Source organism: Notolepis coatsorum (assembly GCF_963971535.1).
Source record: "Notolepis coatsorum genome assembly, chromosome: 2".
Lineage (NCBI taxonomy): Eukaryota > Metazoa > Chordata > Actinopteri > Aulopiformes > Paralepididae > Notolepis > Notolepis coatsorum.
Window position 1 is genome coordinate 140,267,185 of NC_140166.1, and position 25,209 is coordinate 140,292,393.

Sequence of the window (25,209 nt, forward strand, 5' to 3'; positions counted from 1 at the left end):
GTTGGTCCGCGAGAGAGGGCCAGTTGGTGCGCCGATTGGGACAAAAGCCTGTCGAATACAGACACTGAGGTCCAGTTGGTCCGCGCGCGCCGACATGTTTTGTCGAATACAGACACCGAGGTCCAGTTGGTCCGCGCGCGCCGACATGTTTTGATCCGCGCGCGCGGACAACTTTTGGTACGCGAGAGAGGCCCAGATGTCCGGCGAGAGAGGCCCAGATGGGTCCGCGGGCCACCCAGATGGGTAACGCGCGCGGACCAACACTTAAAAGAATAAAGTGGTGTACTCCTTAATTTATGCACTTACAATCACCAGAAAGGCTTTCGAAATGCCATGTTGGCCTCAATATTTTCAAAACAAATTATATGAAAAGGTTATGAAATGAACAACATAAACAAGAATGTGATCAAATATGTAATAAAAACGGAGCTCAGACTGTATCTGTATTACATGTCATATAATGATGAAGTGAAAATGGGGGACCCTGATGTAAACTAGACGAAAGTCTTTCTCTGGTCTGCATCCCCTTAACACTTGTATGTATTGAGCCGTACTGTACTGTACCCATTCTGCAATCTGTTTTCAATCAATCAATCTCAACGCATACATTTGATCGTAGAAATCGCGACGTCAGAGTGTCTTCGAGAATGTTGGGGGTCCTTAATTCCTGTATGCAAATTCTTATTGGCATCATGCAGCACTATCATCATCATCCGTATCAACTAACATTACAAGAACATTAGAGGAGGAAGTTGGACACATGTTTCATCATTAAATGGCAGCAGATAATCAAAACTAGCTAGTATGATGATACCTGATGGGGTAGGGGGTGCACTCAAGAACCTAGCAGACCGGCTTGTTGCTTATGGAACTAGCATCCCAGACACCAACACACTGCATGAGCAACTGGCAACACACTCATCTGTAAGGCTGTATACATGGTAACAGAGGATGAGATCATTTCGGCCCAGGATTTGATTCCTCCATCCCTGAATACAGTGCCCGGGACTATGAAGATTCACCAGGTAAGTCAATGTGACATGAGGTTGAACAAGTTTGATTGATTGATTGATTAAACACTTTATTAATAGATTGTAGAATGGGTACAATACAGTACGGCTCAATACACACAATTGTTAACACATTGGGCGCCGGGCATTGTGCCCATCTTATACCACTCTCTGCCACTGTTAAAAGCCTATGGAGATGTTTACCTTCTTTGCAGGGCTATAACTTTTTAATATTATAGCTATATTGACATTACTATGGCCAATTCAACATCGATTATCTATCGTTCAGGATGTGGGAACGTTATATTCATACATTGTTGTGTTAATACCTTCGAGAATATAAGTATGTTTTTAATCTTTTCTGCTGTAATTCCAAAAATGAGAGTTATAGGCCCTGAAGCATATATAGATTATCGATTGGCGTTTCTTTCCCATACACGCTATATTAAAAAATTCAAATGTATATGATCAGTATACATTCTACTTCATCATGCGTGGAGGAAAGGGGCGGGGTCGTTTATAATTCCTTGATCGTCACTAACGGCTTTATTTACTATGGGTTTATATATTGATCAGACTGTTTGCAAACAAGGAAATGCACAATCGGGTTGAAAATAACGTTACTGCCCCCTTACCGTTCGATTGGGAGAAAGATCCCAATTATTCGACGCCGATCACCTAGATCCATTTCCGGTTTGTATGGCGCAATAAATAGGGATGCACCGATATGAAAATTTGCCACCGATACCGTTTTTTTTTTTTTTTTTTATCTACTTTTTCTCCCCATTTTTCTATTTTTCTCCCTTCCCCAATTTCGTATCGTCCAATTCTACCCTCCCCTGTCTCGAGCGTTGTTAGGCCATGCCTCCCACAAGCCGGCTGCAATGTGGACGAAGCCTTGCCAGGGCTGTACACTGCGAAGAGATTATCGCAAATTGCCCCTTAATTTGGCCCGTGCGAGTGGAAAATAATATTTGGGGGCAACCTTGCAAGTAGTGATTTCAACCCTTCATTCGCATTTCACTCCTAAATTAATCCATACAAATTGGATAAAAAAATAGTAAAACATTAGCCTACAACCAGGGCTGTACAGTGCGACATGTGGATGTGCACAATTGTCACTGGACTCGTCGCGCCATGCGGCAAGGACCCGGCCGGCACTTATCACCTAGACTTTGCATAATAATAGGATACCGATAGCATAACAACGAGAAGAGCCAAACCAAAATACAAGCCCTGTACCAATTGGTGGGGGGTTGCTTGATCTGTGGTCCCGACTGGAAGGATGAGACATTAAGTTGTGCTTCAGTCTCTGAAGGAAACTGTCCTTCTGTAAACTAACTCTAAGTTACATTGTTAATTTAGTTTGTATTTACTTTTCTAGTTTAAGTTAATTCAATTAAAGAACTTGTAACTACAATTACATTTAAAACATTTATGCATAATAATCATCTGTTCTGTGCGCAACCGAGGGAACATGTATGTGCAGGCGTTTGGGCAGTTCCCATATTACGACTGCACCACTGACCGGGACACACTGCTAACTAGGGCTGCAACTAATGACTAATTTGGTAGTCGACTAATCTGCCGATTATTTTTTCGATTAGTCGACTAATCGAAAACCAATGTAAACCAAAAAAAAAAAAAAAAAAAAAAGGATTTTTTTTTTTTTTTTTTTTTTTTTTTTAATTACCTATCTTTGTGAAAGTGGCTTCTCAGCTCTGGTCCAGCTGAAGACAGAGCAGAGGAACAGATTGGACATTGAGCATGACCTCAGAGTTGCTTGTCTACCATCACCCCAGACTTTGAGACTCTTGTCAGGACCAAACAACAACATCATAACATGATGATCCCATAGCAAATTAAAATAATGACTCATGAAACATTTGAATTTGGATCTTTAAGCCACTTTAAATGAAAATGTATTTGAAGAACAATACAGCAATCACTCATAACAAGATAAATAAATTAAATAATACAAATTAAAGTGGAAGTGTACTTTAAATAACTTTTGTTTGCTGTGTGTGAGAGGAGTCCGTGTGTGTGTATGTGTGTGTGTCTTACTCTGATCGCTGTGTGAGTGAGAGGAGTGTGTGTACTGTGTAATTTGTGTGTGTGTCTTACTCTGATCGCTGTGTGAGTGAGAGGTGTGTACTGTGTAATTTGTGTATGTGTGTGTGTGTCTTACTCTGATCGCTGTGTGTGAGTGAGAGGAGTGTGAATGTGTGTGTGTCTTACTCTGATCGCTGTGTGTGAGAGAGAGGAGTGTGAATGTGTGTGTCTTACTCTGATCGCTGTGTGTGAGTGAGAGGAGTGTGTATGTGTGTGTGTCTTACTCTGATCGCTGTGTGTGAGTGAGAGGAGTGTGTATGTGACTGTCTTACTCTGATCGCTGTGTGTGAGTGAGAGGAGTGCGTGTGTAATGTATTGTGTGTCTAGTCTGATCATCATCTCCTGCAGGGGAACAATGTTTTCAATGTCCAAAATTTGCTATGGGATCAGCATGTTATGATGTTGTCTGGAACCCTGAGAAGCCACTCTCACAAAGATAGGTAGTGCACAAAAAAAAAAAAAAAAAAAAAGTTTTTTTTTTTTTTTTTTTTTATGACTAATCGACGCAACAATTTCTCGTCGACGATTTTTTATAATCGACATCGTCGATTATGTCGACTAATCGTTGCAGCCCTACTGCTAACGTTCAGCCATGCATTAGGTGAGTCGCCCACTATTAGGACGTTTTTCAATACTTAAATACTGTCTACTTAAATTTCCCTCTGGGGATCAATAAAGTATCAACCTATCTATCTATCTAATAATGAGACAATATGCAAATAAGATAATACTAATAATTGTCACGGTTCCCCGTAGGCCTGACCTTCGAAGCTTTTTTAGGCAATCGAAGCTTCGGGGCCGAGCTTCGATTTTAATTCAAAGTTTCGGGGGGAAAAAAGAATGAAAAAAAGATAAAATATTCATTATAATTATTATTATTTTTTTTTATCTTATGTTTGGTAAACTTTTTGTTTTTAAATGTGCTCTATAAATAAAGTGGATTGGATTAATTAATTAAGTAGCCCCTTTCGTGACTGACGCAGCCAACAAGGTTTCACTCGGCTGCGCTGCCTGGGTGCAGTGGGGCTGCTCTCACAGCCAACGACATGACATTACATAATTATGTTGCAACCTTCGTCTATCAAGCAAACAATTATATTATATTTAATTTATAATTTATAATTATATCAGACAATGCACCTACAAGAGCAGATGATTACAATTAAATTAGCCAACTTGGTAACACATTAGTCATAGCAGCATAGGCACAGCCTTATTAATGTTTTGTGTGGCGTCGCCGTCGTGTACAACGATACTTACGTTTTTTTAGGTGATTTGACAAAGTTGTTGTAGAGGCATTGTCTTTGCATATTTTAAAGTGTAACCACACGTCTGATGACTTCTTCGTCGACATGTCTGCTGCACATGTCCTTGTTGTTTTCAACACAGATAATCTCCACGTGCTTGTTGTAGAGAGGTGGATTCGAGGCGCTGCTTACTTTCGTTTCATTGGAATGGAGGCGCAAGATTTGAGGCAAATTTTTTATTTCTTTTAATGTTCGAAGCTCGTGCCATCGAACAAAGCTTCGAAGCTTCGAAGTATTTAAGACAGCCCTAGTTCCCCGTATGAAAGTGGCTTGCAACTTACTGGTGGTAAAATCACTGTTTATTTCTCGTTTTGCATAGTATTACATTCCACTTCTATAAACAATCAAAGTCCTACCGTAAGAGCCTCATACGGGTCAATTAAAGCTTTTTGATTAGTCTTTCCTTCGAGCTAAGTTGAACTGAACAAATCAAGTCAAAAGCACAAATGTAAACAAGGTTGCGTCGCAACACGGTTTTCAAAATAAAGGTCACATATACACATACCGTAGTAGGCCTCTCAATTCTTATTAAAAAAAAGTTCCGGATATACATAAACATGACAGTCAGATCTCTATAAACGGCCCAACACATTGATCACTTTAGGCACACCCTGAAACCAGTAACATCACAAATATGAAGCGGGTAATTACCCATAAAAATCATAAACCTTTCATGGGGTTATTTACAATAATAATTAGGGATGCACGATAATTATGACGTCATCCCGATAAACCCGATAACGTTATTGATAGCTCCGATAACACAATATATTTTTTGGTAAAAAAATATGCGGTGCGGGTGAATTGGGATGAAAGGCGTTTGTTTTTACTGTAGGCTCCCGTTTTTGCCAGTACTGTGGTACGACTGATAGCGTGTGGTTTAGGAAGAGGGCGTTTTACACAAATCCAGCGCTCCCTTTCTTGGCTGTGACGTAGCCACGTAAGTTTCAGAAGCAGCGCGGATGTAAACAAAGATGGCGTCAGTAGTGCATCAAAACGTCAAGCTACAGAAATGCTGCGGGAACAGCACAATATCGAGAGAGACACCCCCGGCCCCCAGTCAGACGAGCCACCGGCAAAGAGGACCAGGGAAGACGAGAACAACAACAACTCGCTCTTGGGAATGTTTGAGGCAATCATGGAAGAAAACACAGATGCTGCTGCAACTGAACAACAGAACGACAGCAGAGTGGATGCGGACGTAAGTGTATATTTTATTTTAATGTTTTATGAACACTGTATAACTTGTGTTATGGAACCGGTAGAACGTCATCGTAATTGATCCCCTGTGCTTTTGTTTTTACTGTTAGCTGCAGTCCTATCTGTTGGAGCCCACGCTTCCCATGAGCCGTTGCCCGCTGGAATACTGGAGTAGCAGCCAGTCCCATTACGAGTGCCTGGCCCATTGATTGATTGATTGAAAAGTGTATTAACAGATTGCAGAATGGGTACAGTACAGTACAGCTCAATACATACAATTGTTAAGGGGATGCAGACCAGAGAAAGACTTTCGTCTTGTTTACATCAGGGTCCCCCATTTTCAATTCATCATAACATATATGACATTAGGGCTGCAACTAATGACTAATTTGGTAGTCGACTAATCTGCCGATAATTTTTTCGATTAGTCGACTAATCGAAAACCAATGTAAACAACAACAAAAAAAAGGATTTTTTTTTTTTTTTTTTTTAATTACCTATCTTTGTGAAAGTGGCTTCTCAGCTCTGGTCCAGCTGAATACAGAGCAGAGGAACAGATTGGACATTGAGCATGACCTCAGAGTTGCTTGTCTACCATCACCCCAGACTTTGAGACTCTTGTCAGGACCAAACAACAACATCATAACATGATGATCCCATAGCAAATTAAAATAATGACTCATGAAACATTTGAATTTGGATCTTTAAGCCACTTTAAATGAAAATGTTTTTGAAGAACAATACAGCAATCACTCATAACAAGATAAATAAATTAAATAATACAAATTAAAGTGGAAGTGTACTTTAAATAACTTTTGTTTGCTGTGTGTGAGAGGAGTCCGTGTGTGTGTGTATGTGTGTGTGTCTTACTCTGATCGCTGTGTGAGTGAGAGGAGTGTGTGTACTGTGTAATTTGTGTGTGTGTCTTACTCTGATCGCTGTGTGAGTGAGAGGTGTGTACTGTGTAATTTGTGTATGTGTGTGTGTCTTACTCTGATCGCTGTGTGTGAGTGAGAGGAGTGTGAATGTGTGTGTGTCTTACTCTGATCGCTGTGTGTGAGAGAGAGGAGTGTGAATGTGTGTGTGTCTTACTCTGATCGCTGTGTGTGAGTGAGAGGAGTGTGTATGTGTGTGTGTCTTACTCTGATCGCTGTGTGTGAGTGAGAGGAGTGTGTATGTGTGTGTCTTACTCTGATCGCTGTGTGTGAGTGAGAGGAGTGCGTGTGTAATGTATTGTGTGTCTACTGTCTGATCATCATCTCCTGCAGGGGAACAATGTTTTCAATGTCCAAAATTTGCTATGGGATCAGCATGTTATGATGTTGTTTGGAACCCTGAGAAGCCACTCTCACAAAGATAGGTAGTGCAAAAAAAAAAAAAAAAAAAAAAAATTAAATAAAGTTTATTTTTATTTTTTTTTATTTTTTTTAATGACTAATCGACGCAACAATTTCTCGTCGACGATTTTTTATAATCGACATCGTCGATTATGTCGACTAATCGTTGCAGCCCTATATGACATACATGACATACAGATAGACAGTACTGCTACATCTATACATTTATGACATATCAGATTTGCAAATACAGTACCGTTTGTGATACAAAAGTGTCCAACTTGCTCGTACATTTCTGTCAGCGCCTTGCACTAGCGTTGACTCTGAGCGTTTGTTTTCTGCTGCTGGACACGTGATGACCGAGCAAAGGAACCAACTCGCATGCGAGAAGGCAGAGATGCTAATCTTCATTAAAAAAAATCTCCCTTCTCTCTCTCTCTCTCTCCCTCTCTCTCTTTGAGAAAAAAAATGAAAACAATTGAAAGTTTGAAACCTTAATGCTTTAGTAGTTTATAGTGGAAAAAAAGGGTTCACTGAGTACAGCAACTTGCAATGGGCCTGGTCTACAAGATACACTACGCGACCAAGGTACCCATGTACATGTCAAAATACTTCCCAAAGGTCAGTGAATACCACGATCACAACACCAGGGCCCTATTCCCCGTACCTGGTTCAACTAAGTCGATCAAGAGTCCCATTATCCAGATTCAATTAACCCGATGTTTGAATCCGGGATTTTCCTGTTCCTCGAACGCTGATTCAGTCTCGTTCATTTGAACCAGACTTGAGACTCAGGATAATTGCGAGCGGCCGCTTCAGCTGAAAAGACAGCAGATGTCGATCGCAGAAATCCTGATTTTCTAACGGCATTGATTGATTGATTGATTTAAAACTTTATTAACAGATTGCAGAATGGGTACAATACAGTACGGCTCAATAGCCTCGCCGACAAGTTAAATGCATAATCTATAGGCTAATTTTAAGTCCCTCATTACCCCAATCAATCAGATTATATTTCTTTAAATGTGCCTGCTGGCAGTAGGTTTATGGATTGAATAATCAAATGAGATCTTGCTAGCGAAAATAATTAGTTCAACTATTTCAGAATAAGGATACGGCTCTCTTATCCATTGATGGATGTATGGTGCATGTTTTATTTGTCTGGCACCGTGGTCTGATGGTTTGTACTTATGCCTTTCACGCGGACAACCCGCGTTCGAATCCCCGTCTTTTCTAATTTATTTTCTTCTTTTTGCAATGTAAATACTTCAATTTGGTGCACTTTGAGAGCTATATAAAGAATGACATCCTCAATGCATGTAGATTTATAATATTTTAACTTAAAACTAGGCTACTTTTGCGTATATTCATTAATATTATATTCCAAAAAAAGTATATTGGAAACGCGGGGTTTCGAACTAGGGTCGTCTGCTTGACAGGAGTGAGCACTAGCCGTTGCACCACTGTGCCAGACGGGATATATCCATTGTGTATCCATCAATACAAGAGTCCCGTGTTTCAAATATTTTTCTTTTGAATGAAGTTTTATCTCTTTATTCTCAAATGCATTAATGTGACGTCAACGGCTCATTCAATTGCTCAAATCCGTCAAACAGCGCATCTCATTCTCATCAGACATTTTAATCCCAGTTACAATATCACAATAACGTGTGAGTGATGATACAATTCAACAATCCTCAGATTCCTCGTAATTCATAATCCACAAAAACCACAATCCACGCATAGACACACAATTTTATGCTTGAATGAAACACAATCCGGGCGCTCCGTTAAGCAAATCTACAGCGGAGAATATATTAAACTAATCAGAGCCAAACGGCAGGTTTCATTCATTAAAAATATCCCCGCGGGATTCACATTTGCAATGCGCCGTTATTAAAATAACCACATGCAGCGTGTATCACAACTCCGAGCGCCGTATATGACGTGCATTATTTTATTTAGGACAAAGTAAATCTATAGGCTGAATATGATTTATTATCAGCATTTAGTTCTATTATTATACATTTCAAAAGCCCCCTCTAGGAAAACGAAGCACAAAAACATAATTCAGAATGGTATAATGGGATCTAGACTGTGAGAAATATTTCAGGAAGCGAGCTGGCATTTCTTTGCGTGGGCGTGGCCATGGTTCATCCAGCTAACTGAACTTAACCCTGCTCCGGACCAGGTTCAAACGTTCTGATCTGTTACCATGGTGATTGTGACGTACGTGGGTTGGTCATTATCATTATTACTGTATTTTGGAAGACCATGTGAACATCAGATTAGTATCATGAGTATGGGTTATGTTGTTCTTGGTTGTGTGATGTGTCATCTTTAATTCTGTTTCTTCTCTCTTTTTCCCAGAGACCACTCATCCTCCTGATTGAGCTGATTGCACCTGCTTGATTACACCTGTGGGCAGTTAGTTGGATGAGTGGATATAATCTGGAAGATGACACACACACGGGGCCCTCATTTATGGAAGTCACTGCCACGTTTCAGGGTGGAGTGAGGAGGCTGCCGTCTCGCCTATCTGTTACCTGAGACAACACTGTGTGGCTGGGTGCCATTTATCGCATTGAGTGTGGATTAAACCCCATAGCTGTGGTGTCCTATGATGGGCACGTGGTTGTATTGGCTATTAAGTGTTTGTTTGTTTACATGTATGTATTGTTTGTCCTCCCCTACCTTTTCCCCTTTCTCTTGCATTATGGTGGAGGTTTAAATCCCTATCACAATAAATATATAATTTACTATTTGGAAAACGTCTTGTGTTGTGTCTTCTTTTACCTATACCTGGGACCTTGATTTAAATACATTTACTGAGAGAGGCTGCTTTTGCTCATGTGCCGCCCTCTCGTTGTTATTCTTAGACCTTCGTACATGACATGGGGGCTCGTTAGTTTGCGCAATTGTATGGTTCCTTGTTGGTAAAATAACGGGGTGACTTGTCGATTGAAGCATGTCAGGTAAGATAAGATAGCGTTTTCTGATTGGTAAGTTAGTGTGGTTCCATTGTCCGTGCTACACAGTTTGATTGATGTAAACCATTGTTGTATGTGACACTCTTGAACGAATCTGTTTTTCTGCCACATAGGTAACAGGGGGATCGCCTACTTGGCTAGCGGGTGGGGGGCACGCGTCGTAATTCCGGTGGAGCGCGCAATGAAATCGGTAAGCGACTGAAGATATGTGTAGCCTCATCCCGGCAGGGGAGTAGTTTAGCTGGGGTATGCTAGAGTGACGTAGGTGATCCTAGGTAGATGGTTAGACCAGCATTTATTGTTTTCGTAAATGGTAGATGTGGGCAGTAAATCAGAGTGGTTGAATTGTATACTGCGGAATGTAATGATTAAATGTGTTACGCACGGATATTGTGGAGTAGGTGAGGGGCTATTTTCTTGGCACCTGTGATTTGTTTATTATTATTGTGTTATTTTGCGTAGGTTATTTGTGGTGTAGTCATATTCTGTAGGGACTATGGCTGGGACGGCTTTTACTTTGGATTTGTTTGTGGCGGATCCTACGAGGGATCAGATTGATGTCTGCACGAAGCTGAATTGTGTGGGGTCGCCAAGCATTATGGCATTACGGTCCAAAGTTCAAAGAGTAAAGAGGAGGTGAAAGCAATTGTGCTCGCTGGGTTGGTAGATAGGGAGATATTAAGTTCGCCCATAGCCGGGGGAAATGACTCGGAGGACGTCACGCATGACGAGGCGTCTGGTGAGTCCAGTGAGGGAACAGGTGGTGCTATACAGGAACGGAGGGGTAGCGGTGCCAAGGCTGAGGAGATTGACAGTGATAATTCTGTACACTCAGGACGTGCCTCTGTTTCAGAGGAGAGAGCTGCTATGCGTGACAGGGAAGAGAGAAGGGAGGAGAGAGACAGATTGGAGAGAAAAGAGGAGAGAAGAGAGGAGAGAGACAGAGAGGAGAGAAGAGAGAGAGACAGAGAGGAGAGAAAAGAGGGGAAGGAGAAGGATAGAGAGCTCCAGATTACAATAAGGAGGACAGCATGGTATATGAGAAAGTGAAGGGTGCTGTCTTGCGCGTATATGAACTGGTGCCGGAAGCGTATAGGCAACGGTTCAGAGCACTAAGTAAAGCTCCCTCGCAAACACATGTGGCATTTTCCCAGGAACAACGGACAATGTTCACTCGTTGGTGTGAATCATGTAAAGTGGATGGGGTCGAGGCTTTGAGCGAGTTAATCCTCATTGAACAATTTTAAAAATGTGTGCCCGAACGCATGATTGTGCTTTTGGAGGAGCGAAAGGTTTCTACCCTCCAGGAAGCTGCGGTTTTGTGTGAGAGTTAGCAATGACCCACAAATATATTTCTGTACGAAATGATGTGTATGTAGGAGGGGGCGCGTTTTCTCCGTCGGGGTCGCCGTTTCGGGGAGGTGACGAGCGACCATTCCGACCTCACTCACCGCCGTCTGAAAAGGTGTGTCATTATTGTAAAAAAGAAGGGCATTTTGTGAAGGACTGTCATGCGCTAAGGGATCGACAGGAGACCAGGGAGTCAGCCCAGGACCCGAAAGGGGTGAGGTTGATTGGTACGGTGTCATGTCCTGACCAGCATAGCTCTTTTGAACCCTTTTTGTTTGATGGTTATGTGTCCCTGTCGGGTAAAGTTGGGGACTACCAGCAGGTGAGAATACTCTGTGATACAAGAGCCGCTCAATCGTTCATCCTGGCTGATGTATTACCATTGGATGTGGACTCCTGTCAGTCGAGTGAATTGGTGAGAGGTATTGACATGGGGTGTGTGCGCGTGCCATTGCATAAGGTGCATGTACAGTCTGTACTGATCACAGGTTGCTTTCCGGTCGCGGTTCGCCCATGTTTTCCCATAAAGGGCGTGGATTTCGTCATGGGGAATGATATCGCTGGGGGTAAGGTCGTCCCTGTGTTGGAGGTTGGAGACGCTCCATTTACTAACTCATTGATTGATAATCACCCCAATGTTCCTTCTATTTGTGCTGTCCCTAGGGTACAGGAGCGGAAGCGAGACCAAGGTCTAGCGTTGGGTGACTCTGTCTGTGGTGAGTTTTGCAAATTGGCGGTAGCGCAGCATTTTGAGGCGGGGGATGAGGTGTTTATTGTGCTGCCCACGCCTAGTACTGTGCTCGCTGCCCGGTTCTCAGGACCTTATGTGGTAAAAGGAAGGGTGTCTGCCACTAAGTATATGTTGCATACGCCCGGGCGGCGGAGGAGGACACGCTGGTGTCATGTGAATAGGCTAATGAAAGGTTCTGCCCGCGTCTCGTCGGAGTTGGGATGTGACAGGGTGGTTGGTTCACATGCTGGGTTGTGTTCTATTGTGCCTTGCAGGACGCATAGTGCTGATGTTGGGAGTGCGAACCCCGGTAAGCGGTTTGCGTGTCGGTGTCCGGTGGCGCTGAGGGAGGTCGTGGGGAGAGTGGCTATGTACCCTGACAAAAGAAAGAGGGGGCTGGCTTCACCTGGCCATGGTCCCTGGGACTCTCCTTGACTTCTAACTCCCATGGCTAATGTGTCTCTCCGGTCTTTTTGTACTACAGGAGGGTGAACGTGATTGATTGATTGATTGATTGAAAACTTTATTAACAGATTGCAGAATGGGTACAATACAGTACAGCTCAATACACACAATTGTTAAGGGGATGCAGACCAGAGAAAGACTTTCGTCTTGTTTACATCAGGGTCCCCCATTTTCAATTCATCAGGACATATATGACATACATGACATACAGATAGTCAGTACTGCTACATCTATACATTTATGACATACCAGATTTGCAAATACAGTACTGTTTGTGATACAGAAGGAGTCAAGAAAAGGGAGTATATACATTTGACGTAGAAACTGTACATTGGAGGAGGTTGGGTGGGGGGGGGGGTTGGGTACATTGGGATATTGACAACCATACCGGGTAATTTACATTGGAGGTGGTTGGGGGGGGGGGGGGGCGCACACTGTATAAACAAGCACAAAACTGTACATTGAGGGGGGGGGGAGGAGACACTGTACAAACAAACAAAATTGTACATTGGACTATTGACAAAACCATACTAGGTAAATGACTGTACATTGGAGGGGGTTGGGTTAGGATATTTACAGGGGCCAGTGTTGAATTGCAGTCTCCCGTAGGTGTCCCTTGAGAGAGGTTTTGAAAGTGGGTAGTGATTCACATTCCTTTACACCAGGGGTCAGCAACCTTTTTGACATGGAGTGCCTATTTGAAATATAGTTGTAACTAGTGTGCCTCAACAATATTCCATGCATCGTTTTTTTTCTCTCATAATCAGGTTTTTTTAATGATAATTCTTACATTATTACATCATTATTGTTATTGTTATTATTAACAATATTATTATGATGGTTGTATCAACCCTAAATCTGAGTTGGGGGGGGGGGGGGGTGCAATGCAGACAAACAGCTGCATACAGTGCGACCATTTCACTCACATTTGCCCATTCATTTTTGGACACAGCACACACCATAGCTCCACCTACAGGCCTAATGGAGAACTGTACAAAAATAAATAATAATAAGTTACCCAAACTTAAAAATATTGAGTTCAGTTACTGTGCTCAGTTTTCAATCCATAATAAGTTAACAGAAAAATAAGTACACAACCACATTATTTCAACCTAATAAAACTATGTTTATTGTCATTGTTTTAAGAACACAAGTTGACTTGGTAATACTCACATTTTGAGTAAGAAAAATGGCTTTTAACATGTGCAATGTTCAATGAAATAATAGAAAAATAAATAATAAAATGTGTTGATTAAGCACTGGTCACAATGGTGACCGTAATAATGTTTTTGTTATAAGGCTCTGCAAATGTTACTGAATGATGTAGCAATGTATTTCCAGCTAAATTGAAATAATAAACAAATAAAGGGTTTCAATTAAATATGTGTACTATTGTCACATGACACAGCTCAGAAGCTCAGAACACCTCAGAACACAGCTACATCTAACGAGGCGTCCCAAGGTTTAAGTTTAACTGAGGCTAACGTTAACATGATGGCACACACAGTGCACACACAAAGCACACCCTCCTCCTCCTCCTCCAATCTCTCCACCAGAGCCAGCGAGAGAGAGAGAGAGAGAGAGACGAGAGAGAGAGAGAGAGAGAGAGAGAGAGAGAGAGAGAGAGAGAGAGAGAGAGAGGTTCAGCACCACATGCACAGTGGACAGCTCCCCTAGCCCTACACATACACATGCCGCGTAATAATAATAATAATATATGCGCGATTGTGCGTATGATCTATTATGCGTAGAGCCCTGCATATGCACGTTCAAGTTCAAGTTAACATGCAAACCAATGTATAGGAAAATAAACAGCAGCCTACCTGTCGCGTCAGTGTTTTGCCTGGCTGAGCTCCGGTTATTTGGGGGGTGTAATTAGTCACTTTAAGCTGGACACATGCTTCGGAGTGGTCGGTTGTCAATCGACTCCGGGAGGGGTTGAGCACATACTTCATGTGCGAAAAGATCTGCTCACAGAGGTATGTTGACCCGAAGACCGTCAGCAAAGCCATTGCAACGTTCCGTTGACATGGTGGGGATATCTTTTATCCTTGCTTTTATTGTCTCTTTATTTGGCAAGCCTTCAAACAAAACATAATAGGTACAGATAAAAGCCTATATACGTCGCCATCCGTGAATGGCTTTCCACGTTTTGCAATGCAATGAGCAATGCGATAGTTGCTTCAGTTGCGTGTTTTTTAGCGCTTGTGAACACTTTGAGGGTGCTGGCTTGCTTCCCATACCTGGCGACGGCACGTTTAATGGATTCTGCCTTATCCGCCTGATCCTTGAAACTTGTTTTATGCTTAGTCTCGAAATGGCGTTTCACAGATGATGTTTGGCAAACTACATTTTCCAAACAGAAAGAACACATAGCACGGTCCTTCTGACGGTCCACAAACCCGTAATCGTCTGTCCACGAGGGCTGGAATGTGCGAATTTGCTTTGATTTCTTAGCGGGGGTTGATCATGACACTGCACAGAATGCAACCTCAGCACTGTGTGTTACCTGGCGCGACTGCTGCGGGAGGCCGGCGGGAGGCCGGCTACAGCGGAGCACATGGGAACAGCTGATTGCTGTCATAATATAGGGGTGTGCAGAACAGTCGACTTACAAAAAAGAACCTGTGGGAGGATTTCAACAAGAGATATGCGACAACAGTGCAAAACATTTCACAATAATATTTCAAAGCGAAGTAAAAAAAAAAAAATAATAATAATAATAATTTTTTTTTTTTTTTTTTTTTTATGCTGCCCCCCCCCCCCCCCCCCCGCGTGCCTATGGAAATGGTCCCGCGTGCCTAAGCAGGCACGCGTGCCTAGGGTTGCCGACCCCTGCTTTACACCTTTCAAGTTTCAAGTTTCTTTAATAGTTGTCATACAGAAGTACAGAATACTTTTGTACAAAATGCTTCTTACTGTTGCGCTCCAGAGACTGTGCATGACAAGATAAGTATGAAATAAAAACATAGTAAAAATAGTAAAAATTAGAAGTAAAAAAAGAGGTCACAGTGTTCAGTTTAGACATATGTACAATGTTCGTAGACGTAGTTACCATACAATATACAATACTGTGCAGTGTACTAATATACAATACTATATAGTGCAAGGCATAAATGGACGAGGTGCAGTTTAGGTACAATTCACAGTAGGTGTACGAGTTGTAGTGCAAATCCTTTATCAATAAATATAAAGTGTAAGTGTGTTTGTGTGATCTAAAGTGTGGAGAGTGGGTGCTGCAGTGTGTTGTTTGTTTGAGTGAGTGTGTGCGTGTGGGTGTGTGTGCTGTGTGCATTTGATGGTTGTTGCATAGTGATTATTGTTCGTTTAGCGATTATTGTTCGTTTAGCAGCCTGATGGCCTGGGGATAGAAGCTCCTTCTGAGTCTTTCTGTGCTCGCCATAAGACTCCGGTATCGCTTGCCTGACGGCAGCAGTTCAAAGAGGCAGTTGTTCGGGTGGCTCGAGTCCTTAATAATTCTCTTAGCCTTCCCCTTGCACCGCTTGTTGTAAATGTTCTGGAGGGTGGGAAGCCCCCCTCTAATTGTGCGTTCGGCTGAACGTGTCACTCTTTGTAGTCTGCTACGGTCTTTTGCAGTGCTATTCCCAAACCAGGAGGTGATGTTGCCGGTCAGGATGCTCTCTATTGTACATGAGTAGAAGTTCCTAAGGATCTTCTGACTGACTTGGAACTTCCTTAGGCGCCTGAGGAAGTAGAGGCGTTGTCGTGCCTTCTTCACAACACTGTCAATGTGTGTGGTCCATGTCAAGTCCTCGGATATGTGGGCTCCGAGGTACTTGAAACTGTTCACTCTCTCAACTGGTGCCCCGTCGATGCTGAGGGGGCTGTAGTCCTTGACCCCCGACCTCCTGAAGTCCACAATCATCTCTTTTGTTTTGCTGACGTTCAGGGAGAGGCAGTTCTCCTGACACCACTGTGACAGGTTCTCTACCTCTTCCAGGTAGGCCCTTTCGTCGTTGGCAGAGATCAGGCCCACCACTACTGTGTCATCAGCAAATTTGATGATGGTGTTGTTGTTCCGCTGTGCTACGCAGTCATGTGTGTACAGGGAGTAGAGGAGGGGGCTCAGAACACAGCCCTGGGGGGCCCCTATGTTGAGCGTGATGGATGAGGAGGTGCAGTTGCCGGCTCTTACCACCTGGGGTCTGCCCGTCAGGAAGTCCAGGACCCACTGGCACAGGTCATAGTTCAAGCCCAGGTCCCTGAGCTTGGCTATGAGTTTGGAGGGGACTATGGTATTGAATGCTGAGCTGTAGTCGATGAACAGCATTCTCACATAGTTCCCCTGCCTCTTGTCCAGATGTGATGCTGCTGTGTGCAGCACATGGGCTATGGCGTCCTCCGTGGACCTGTTGGGGCGATATGCAAATTGCAGAGGGTCCAGGTTGATGGGGAGGGAGGAACAGATGTAGCCCTTCACTAGCTTCTCAAAGCACTTCATGGCTATGGAGGTGAGGGCTACAGGGCGGTAGTCGTTGAGGCAAGCGGGCGTAGATTTTTTGGGTACAGGGATGATGGTGGACTTCTTCAGACAGGTGGGGATGACGGCCTGTTCCAAGGACAGGTTGAAGATGTCAGTGAATACCGGGGCCAGTTGGTCGGCACAGACTTTTAGGACGCGGCCGGGGATGCCGTCCGGTCCTGCTGCCTTCCTGATATCCACTTTTTTAAAGATCCGTCTCACCTCATGCTCCGTTACCCTGAACACTGAGTCTCCATCAGCAGACCCCCCCCCCCCCCCATTGCCGTGGTTTGTAGGCTGGTGTTGTTGTTCACAGCCTCAAACCTCGCATAGAAGGAGTTGAGATCATTTGCTAAGGAGATGTCACTGTTCAGTTTGAGGGGGGTTCCTTTGTAGTCTGTCATTGTTCTGAGGCCCTGCCACATGCCTCTAGAGTCAGCCTGTTCAAACTGAAGTTCAACTTTATCCCTGTAACGCCGTTTTGCCTCTATTACTGCTCTCCTGACGTTGTATCTTGCCATCTTGTGTTCTTCCATGTTGCCTGTCACCAGCCCGGTGTTGTATGCTGATGTGCGCACTTTCAGAGCCTCACGGACGGATTTGTCTACCCAGGGCTTTTGATTTGGGTAGATATTAATTTTGGTGGTGGGGATTATTACTTCTACCAGAGTACAGACATAGTCAATCACCGTTTCGGTGTATTCGTTAATATTGGCTGTGTTATCACGGAATACACTCCATTCTGTGCTTCCCAACACTGCTTGGAGTGACTCCACTGACGTCACGGCCCAACGCTTAACCTCTCGCGAGACCACCGGCGTTCGCTTGAGACTCTGTTTGTACTTAGGCAAAAGGAAAATGGCGGCGTGATCGCTTTTACCGAATGGACTAAGAGCCTGTGACTTGTACCCATTCTTAAATTGCGAGTATACATGGTCTAATATGTTCTCGCCTCTGGTGGGACAGGTCACATGCTGATAGAAATTCGGCAGCACCTTTTTAAGACGCGCGCTGTTGAAATCCCCCAAGACCAAAATGGCAGCGTCAACATTAGCTGCTTGGAGTTTGTTTACCTCGTCGTGAAGTTTTGAAAGTGCGACCTCAGTGTTCGCGTGTGGTGGAATGTACACTCCGATGAGGATGATGGACGTTAACTCTCTTGGGAGGAAGAAGGGTCGACATTTTATCGTGATAAACTCCAGGTCTGGGGAGCAGTGGTTAGACATTTCCTTTGTGTTGCCTACATCGCACCACTCCTTGTTTATCATGAAGGCAATGCCGCCTCCTTTCTTCTTTAATGACTCTAATGCCGTCCGGTCTTTGCGTAGAACGAAGAAGTGGTCTGCCGGTTCTATTGCATGATTCGGGACATCTGGACTCAGCCAAGTTTCTGTGAAACAGAGGACGTTACAATCCCGAATGTCCCTCTGGAATTGGATCCTTGCTCTGATGTCGTCCAATTTGTTTCCTATCGATTGCACATTGGCCAACAATATGCTGGGCAATGTGGTTCTGTGTCGTTTGGACCTCAGTCTGTTCCGGACCCCGGCTCTCTTTCCTCGTCTTCGCGGCGGCTTCTTGGCGTCTTGGCCATGGCCGGCATAACAAAGGATCTCGGCGGGCCATTTCTGCTGTTCAGCGATCCGATCCAGAGAGCAATCCAAACGGTAAGTTTTTCTTAATCCAATGTCAATGATTGACTGACGGTCATACACATATAATGCACCAACAGTTGGTGCAAATAAAACTCCTAATACTATAAAAATTAACAAAATAAAGCACAGTCTCGTCGGAGCGATCAGAAAGGCAGCCATCAGAGCGGCGCCAGTGTGCCCTTTGGGTAGGGCGTTCCACATTGATGTGGCATAATTGCGAAACGTGTTTAGTCCCTTATTTGAGCCGAATCTGGGTTTAACATGATTTGTGGAGCTCCCTCTGGTGTTGTGATCGTGGTATTCACTGACCTTTGGGAAGTATTTTGACATGTACATGGGTACCTTGGTCGTGTAGTGTATCTTGTAGACCAGGCCCATTGCAAGTTGCTGTACTCTGTCGTCTACTCTAAGCCATCCTAGGTTGTCAAAGTGGGCAGGGGTGAGGTGGGTTCTAGGAGTAAGGTCAAGCAGTAGTCTGACCAGTTTGTTTTGAGATGTTTGTCATTTTGTTTTTAGCGCCTTTGAGGTGCTTTGGTACCATGAGGTGCAAGCATAGTCGTAGTACCCCTGAATGAGTGCTCCTGCCAGAGTCTTCAGGGTATTCTTGTTTACCAGAGGAGATCCGGTACAAGAATCGAGTTTGTTGGTTGACTTTTTTTATTACATTGGATGCCATTTTGTCACAGGAGAGATTAGCCTCTAGGATGGAACCCAGGTAGGTAATTTCATCTTTCCTTGTGACAATATTGTCACCCACTGTAACTGAGAAGCCGTCGGTCTTGCTGAGTTTGTTATTTGAACCGAAGAGAATGGACTCTGTTTTGCCCATGTGTAATGATAGTTTGTTATCAGCGAGCCATATGCAGATTCTGCCTAGTTCCGAGCTGAGGGTTTTTTCAACCTGTAACTTGTTCTTGTCAGAGACCAGCAGGGCTGAGTCGTCCGCAAACAGGAACAAGTTGCAGTCACAAGCTGACGACATGTCATTTGCATAAATTAGGAACGTAATGACGGTGCCTGTCTTGTTCCCGTTATGGCATGTGGTATTGGGAAGGGTGTTGTTTATTTATTTCTGTTCTGTTGGTGCTAATCGGATGTTGGTTAATAATAAGTGATAATGTTTTGCTAACCCTGCGGGTTCGCTCTTATGGGGGGATAGGCCTGTCACGATAACACATTTTGCTGGGCGATTAATTGTCCCAGAAATTATTGCGATAAGTGATATTATTGCGGTTTTGAGAGAAATTATTTTTTTGAGAAATGTATTTCCCAAAAGTTTTCAATCAACTTTTTTTTTTACTAATATAATGATAATAGCATAATAATGCAAGGAAACCGTTTCAAAGTGCAATAAACCTTTATTTAACATTGGAAGACATTTTAAATATCCTAAATGACTACCTAACCAATCAGATATGAGGTAGCGTCAGAAGCAGAGTAACCTCGTTCCCAGTTTTATCTCCGTGAGAGCAATGATAAAACGAGCAGAGCAATGTGTGTGGACAAGAGGCAAGTTACTACGTTTACTGTAGGAAGGGGCTTTTAGACCCATGTTTTTATTTTTTGCTTCGAAAAGAGGGACATCCTCTCAATATGCGGGACATTAGGTAAAATGGCTGTGCAGTATACAACCAAAAGCGGGACACCTGGTCACCCTAACTGTGGCTCGCGTTTGTTTACTGTGGCTCGCGGATTATGTGATGGGCAAGCTACTTGGAAAATGTAGTAAGCTACACTACCAGTTACTCTCGATTAAAATATAGCTCAACAATAATCAAATAAACACAAATATATACTATCTCTATTGGAATGGAGACTTTTCAGCACAGGATAAACTAGGGATGGGCAAAAAAAAACAGATCGATTGATCACATGATGTACTTGAGTACTTGTGGAGGAAAACGCTGTACAAAATAAATGTCTTTTCCGGTGTTTTAGACTTTGCTCTTTTATTTTGAAACCCACCGACCGGAAGTATTGTTGTTATTATCCTAGCAGAACCTATGAGCGGACAACTTGTGTCGTCCGGTTCTGTGTTTTTGAGCTAATGATAAAACAAATGTTGAGATTGTTGGTGAACAACTAACTTTAGGTTAGTTTTAACGTTAGCTACTAACGTTAGATGCAGCTACTACAGGCAATCAACGATGAGGAGGAAGCGTCATAGCCAGTGGTGCGTTATTGAAATCATCTGGGGTGACACGCACCACGTGCACGCGCGCTCCCGGCGCGTGCGCGCGCTCCCGCGAATGCGCATTTAATGTCCCCTCGCTTGGGCACAGACTAAAGACAGTGCCTAATTCGCCTCTACGAATGGAATGTAACACGTCTTCACAACAAGTTAGGTGTGAATGTGTCTGAGAACGTATTTAACACACCTGACGACCGGCGCTATTGATATGCAAATAGCGCGTGAGCTTGCACACCGTGCTACCCAGTCCCATGAACAACGCATGCCTGGTCATAGCATCAACGCTAGATCTTTAATCTTTATTTAGCAGTCCAGTTTCTCCGGGCAGTAGCGTATAGCGTTTGTTCACGCTACATCACTACTTGGGTCTAAAAATAGCTACACTACAAAGAACGCTACTTGGTTCAAAAGGAGCGACGCTACCATCACGCTACTGAGAAATGTAGTTAAGCTATGTAGCGTTGCTACTGCCCAACATACGCATGGTGCTCACAGGAGCTCCCGTGCTGTACTCTGTAGTAACGCCAGCGGCCCGCCTCCCCACACAGAGAGGTACTGGTTCCCGCCTCATTAAAACAAACACGCAAATAGCAATTAATTGCGCCCGTCAAAATCATTGCATTCATTTTCATTATTGCGCGATAAATTGATTTATTGCTTATTGCAACAGGCCTATGGGGGAGGTGTGACGTACGTGGGTTGGTCATTATCATTATTACTGTATTTTGGAAGACCATGTGAACATCAGATTAGTATCATGAGTATGGGTTATGTTGTTCTTGGTTGTGTGATGTGTCATCTTTAATTCTGTTTCTTCTCTCTTTTTCCCAGAGACCACTCATCCTCCTGATTGAGCTGATTGCACCTGCTTGATTACACCTGTGGGCAGTTAGTTGGATGAGTGGATATAATCTGGAAGATGACACACACACGGGGCCCTCATTTATGGAAGTCACTGCCACGTTTCAGGGTGGAGTGAGGAGGCTGCCGTCTCGCCTATCTGTTACCTGAGACAACACTGTGTGGCTGGGTGCCATTTATCGCATTGAGTGTGGATTAAACCCCATAGCTGTGGTGTCCTATGATGGGCACGTGGTTGTATTGGCTATTAAGTGTTTGTTTGTTTACATGTATGTATTGTTTGTCCTCCCCTACCTTTTCCCCTTTCTCTTGCATTATGGTGGAGGTTTAAATCCCTATCACCATAAATATATAATTTACTATTTGGAAAACGTCTTGTGTTGTGTCTTCTTTTACCTATACCTGGGACCTTGATTTAAATACATTTACTGAGAGAGGCTGCTTTTGCTCATGTGCCGCCCTCCCGTTGTTATTCTTAGACCTTCGTACATGACAGTCAGTGATTTAGAAAATTCGACTTCGGGGAACAGAAAGGTCCGGCTTAAGTCAAGCTATGCTGGAAATTATCCGGCTAACTCAGTTAGCCAGGTACGGGGGAACGGGGCCCAGAGGGAGCTCCACAAATCATGTTCAACCCAGAGCCGGCTCAAACAAGAGACTAAACACGTTTCGCAATTATGCCACATCAATGTGGAACGCCCTACCTAAAGCTGTAAAGGAATGTGAATCACTACCCACTTTCAAAAACACTCAAAGAACACCTACGGGAGACTGCAATTCGAAACTGGCCCCTACAAATGTCCTAACCCAGTTGTACAGTAAATTACCATGTATGGCTTTGTCAGTATTCCAATGTACAGTGTACAGTGTCGTCGTCCCCCCCTACACAACCCGCCCCCACCTCCAATGTACAGCCCCCACAGTAGCAGTACTGTCTATCTGTATGTCATGATGTATGTCATATATGTTATGATGAATTGAAAATGGGGGACCCTGATGTAAACAAGACGAAAGTCTTTCTCTGGTCTGCATCCCCTTAACAATTGTATGTATTGAGCTGTACTGTACCCATTCTGCAATCTGTTAATAAACTTTTCAATCAATCAATCAATCAATACAATACTGCAGACCACTCTTTTGTTTATGCTCGCTTATGCCTGTATTTTTTACTGTTGTGAAGCACTTTGAACTGCAACTTCTGTATGAAGTGCTATACAAATAAAGTTATTATTATTATTATTATCATTATCATTATCATTATCATTATTATTATTATTATTATTATTATGAACTCACCGCCTGCAGGACGGAGCAGTTCTGACAGTTGGCTCCAAACGTCGCGTCCGACGCGATGCGGACACCGTTAGAGTGGCTGTCCCCCGGGCCCGGCATCATGGTAACTCACCCTAAAGCACACTATTATATATAAATATATTATACAGATTTCACTCAGAACTTAACATACAACTAACTGTTTTTGAGGACATATTAGACGAGTTTACGACCTCTTCTTCTGGAACATTTTTCTTTCCGTGTGTTCCACGTTGAGTGAGGACCCCACGTCAGGACCCCACGTTTAGGGGACTAAAGGAACTGCCTGCGTGTTTGTTGTTGTGTTGTCTTTTAGATTTCATCACATTTGCAGTTCGTCAAATTATTGTATGGCTGTTTGTTGAACAATGCGAACATGGGATTTAATAGAAAAACATACATAGACGTCACAAGCCAGGTAATATTATCACAGGCATACAATAGAGACGTCAACAAAAAACACCAACACGGGAGGATTCTGACATGTCGTCGCATGTCGCGTCACAATGCGTGGACCACGTGGGGAGCAGGGGGGCATCATGCAGACCACCAATCCACTGTTTACAAAGTCCCATGTTATGACATTTAATGGTTTGGTTTATTGTAAAAAAAAAAAAAAAAAAAAAAAAAGTATGCAAATAATGTACAGAAGAAGTAAGAAGAGTAATAATTCCATTGTACTTGTTGTATGGAAAATAAAAATATAACCCTAACTAACCTTACTGTCATGCACTTGTCCTAATATACTAACCAACAGCACTCAACACTTTGATGAACATAGTTACTCAGCTGATAGTTGTACCCTTCCTGATGACTTGTCGTACAAAACGTGTAAGTCGCTTTGGATAAAAGCGACAAAATGCTAAATGACTAAATGTAATGTAAATGTAAATAAAACGATCTGAATCTTTTTTTCAATACAGGAGAGCAAATATGATTTGATGTTTGTAAGTTTACTGTTCAAAAAGCTAAGCAAATGGTTTGTGTAGCTATTTGTGCGGGTTACAAATGTGAATCATTTTTATTTCATTTTTTGTTTTGTTTTTTTAGGCTTAATTTGATACGAATATAGGACAGCTGGACAGGCATAAGCATTATGCTTCAGCCTGTACCTTTGCAGTCACTGACAAAAAAAAATCGAAGACCGTTGACAGTCTGGAATGATTGTGCATATTGTATTGTGTGTAATGACTGAATACAATAGGATGAATATGAACTTGAAAGGAACTTTTTTTGTAGCAGATTTTATTTGTCAAGTTTGGGAGAGAAGACAGAATACTTTGTTTAGACTGAGCTGTAATCTCCTATTTATGTAATCTGTATTTAGATAATGAAATGTGTAATGTAATAATGGAACACTGCAACAGTATTTTTGGTGTCTTATAAACCTGTGAGGGTTGGGCAGTTGCTTTTTAATCAATCATCAAAAGGCATAAAACGTTCCATTCAAAAAGCAGACACAGACACATTTTTGTTTAGTTTATATTTTAACAACACACTTAAAAGAACGTTGAGTACAAGGAAAGTATAAAAGAAGGAAAGGTTGGCGGCCGGGTAGCGCAGCGGACCTACCACCGCAAGACTCACTGGTATCGAATCCGGCTGTCAGCGGTACCTCTGGCTTGGTCGGTCGTCCATACTGATACAATTGGCAGTGTCAGCGGGTGGGAAGCCGGTGGGGTGTATCCTGGTCGTTGTAAACAGCGACTCCTACAGGTCGGTCAGGGTGCCTGCACAGTGAGGGAGGAAACTGGGGAGGGTAGTGTGATCCTCCACAGTGAGAGTCCTCGCTGTCAGGTGAAAAGAGGCGGCTGGCTGTCTCCACATGTGTCGGAGGAAGCATGTGATAGACTTCAGCGCTCCCTAGACCGGCAAGTGGGGGGGGGGGGTCATTATGTCACGTGTGAATGCACATTGGTGTGTCAGTGTGGAAACGTTCAGTTCGGCCGGCATTGAGTTGAATGGGATCCTCTTTTATGACCTGTCACAGTTTATTACCTCGGATGTCAGAATCATCAGCAATTTGCAGTGGTGGAAAGTATTTTTTACTTTAGTACTGTACTTAAGAATTTTTTTTAGCTACTTGTACTTTACTTGATTACAAAGAGTTACTTTGAAGAAAAAGATTTTGCATAGAAAACATGGCAAAGGGGGCGGCTAGGTGGTGTAGTGGGCAAGGCACTCGCCACCAACGCAGGAGACGCTGG

The 25,209-nt window shown here is 43.2% G+C and overlaps 1 protein-coding gene across 1 annotated transcript in view; it reads right to left on the reverse strand.

Annotated features, from left to right (window-relative positions):
* The window catches only part of ice1 (KIAA0947-like (H. sapiens)), a 75,651-nt gene extending 52,511 nt beyond the window's left edge, over nucleotides 1-23,140 (reverse strand). The window contains exon 1 of the mRNA XM_084308325.1: nucleotides 22,988-23,140. Within this exon, the coding sequence (XP_084164451.1) occupies nucleotides 22,988-23,086 (99 nt within the window). The 5' untranslated portion in view covers nucleotides 23,087-23,140. The remainder of the gene's footprint in view (nucleotides 1-22,987) is intronic.
* Between the last annotated feature and the right edge of the window lie 2,069 nt (nucleotides 23,141-25,209).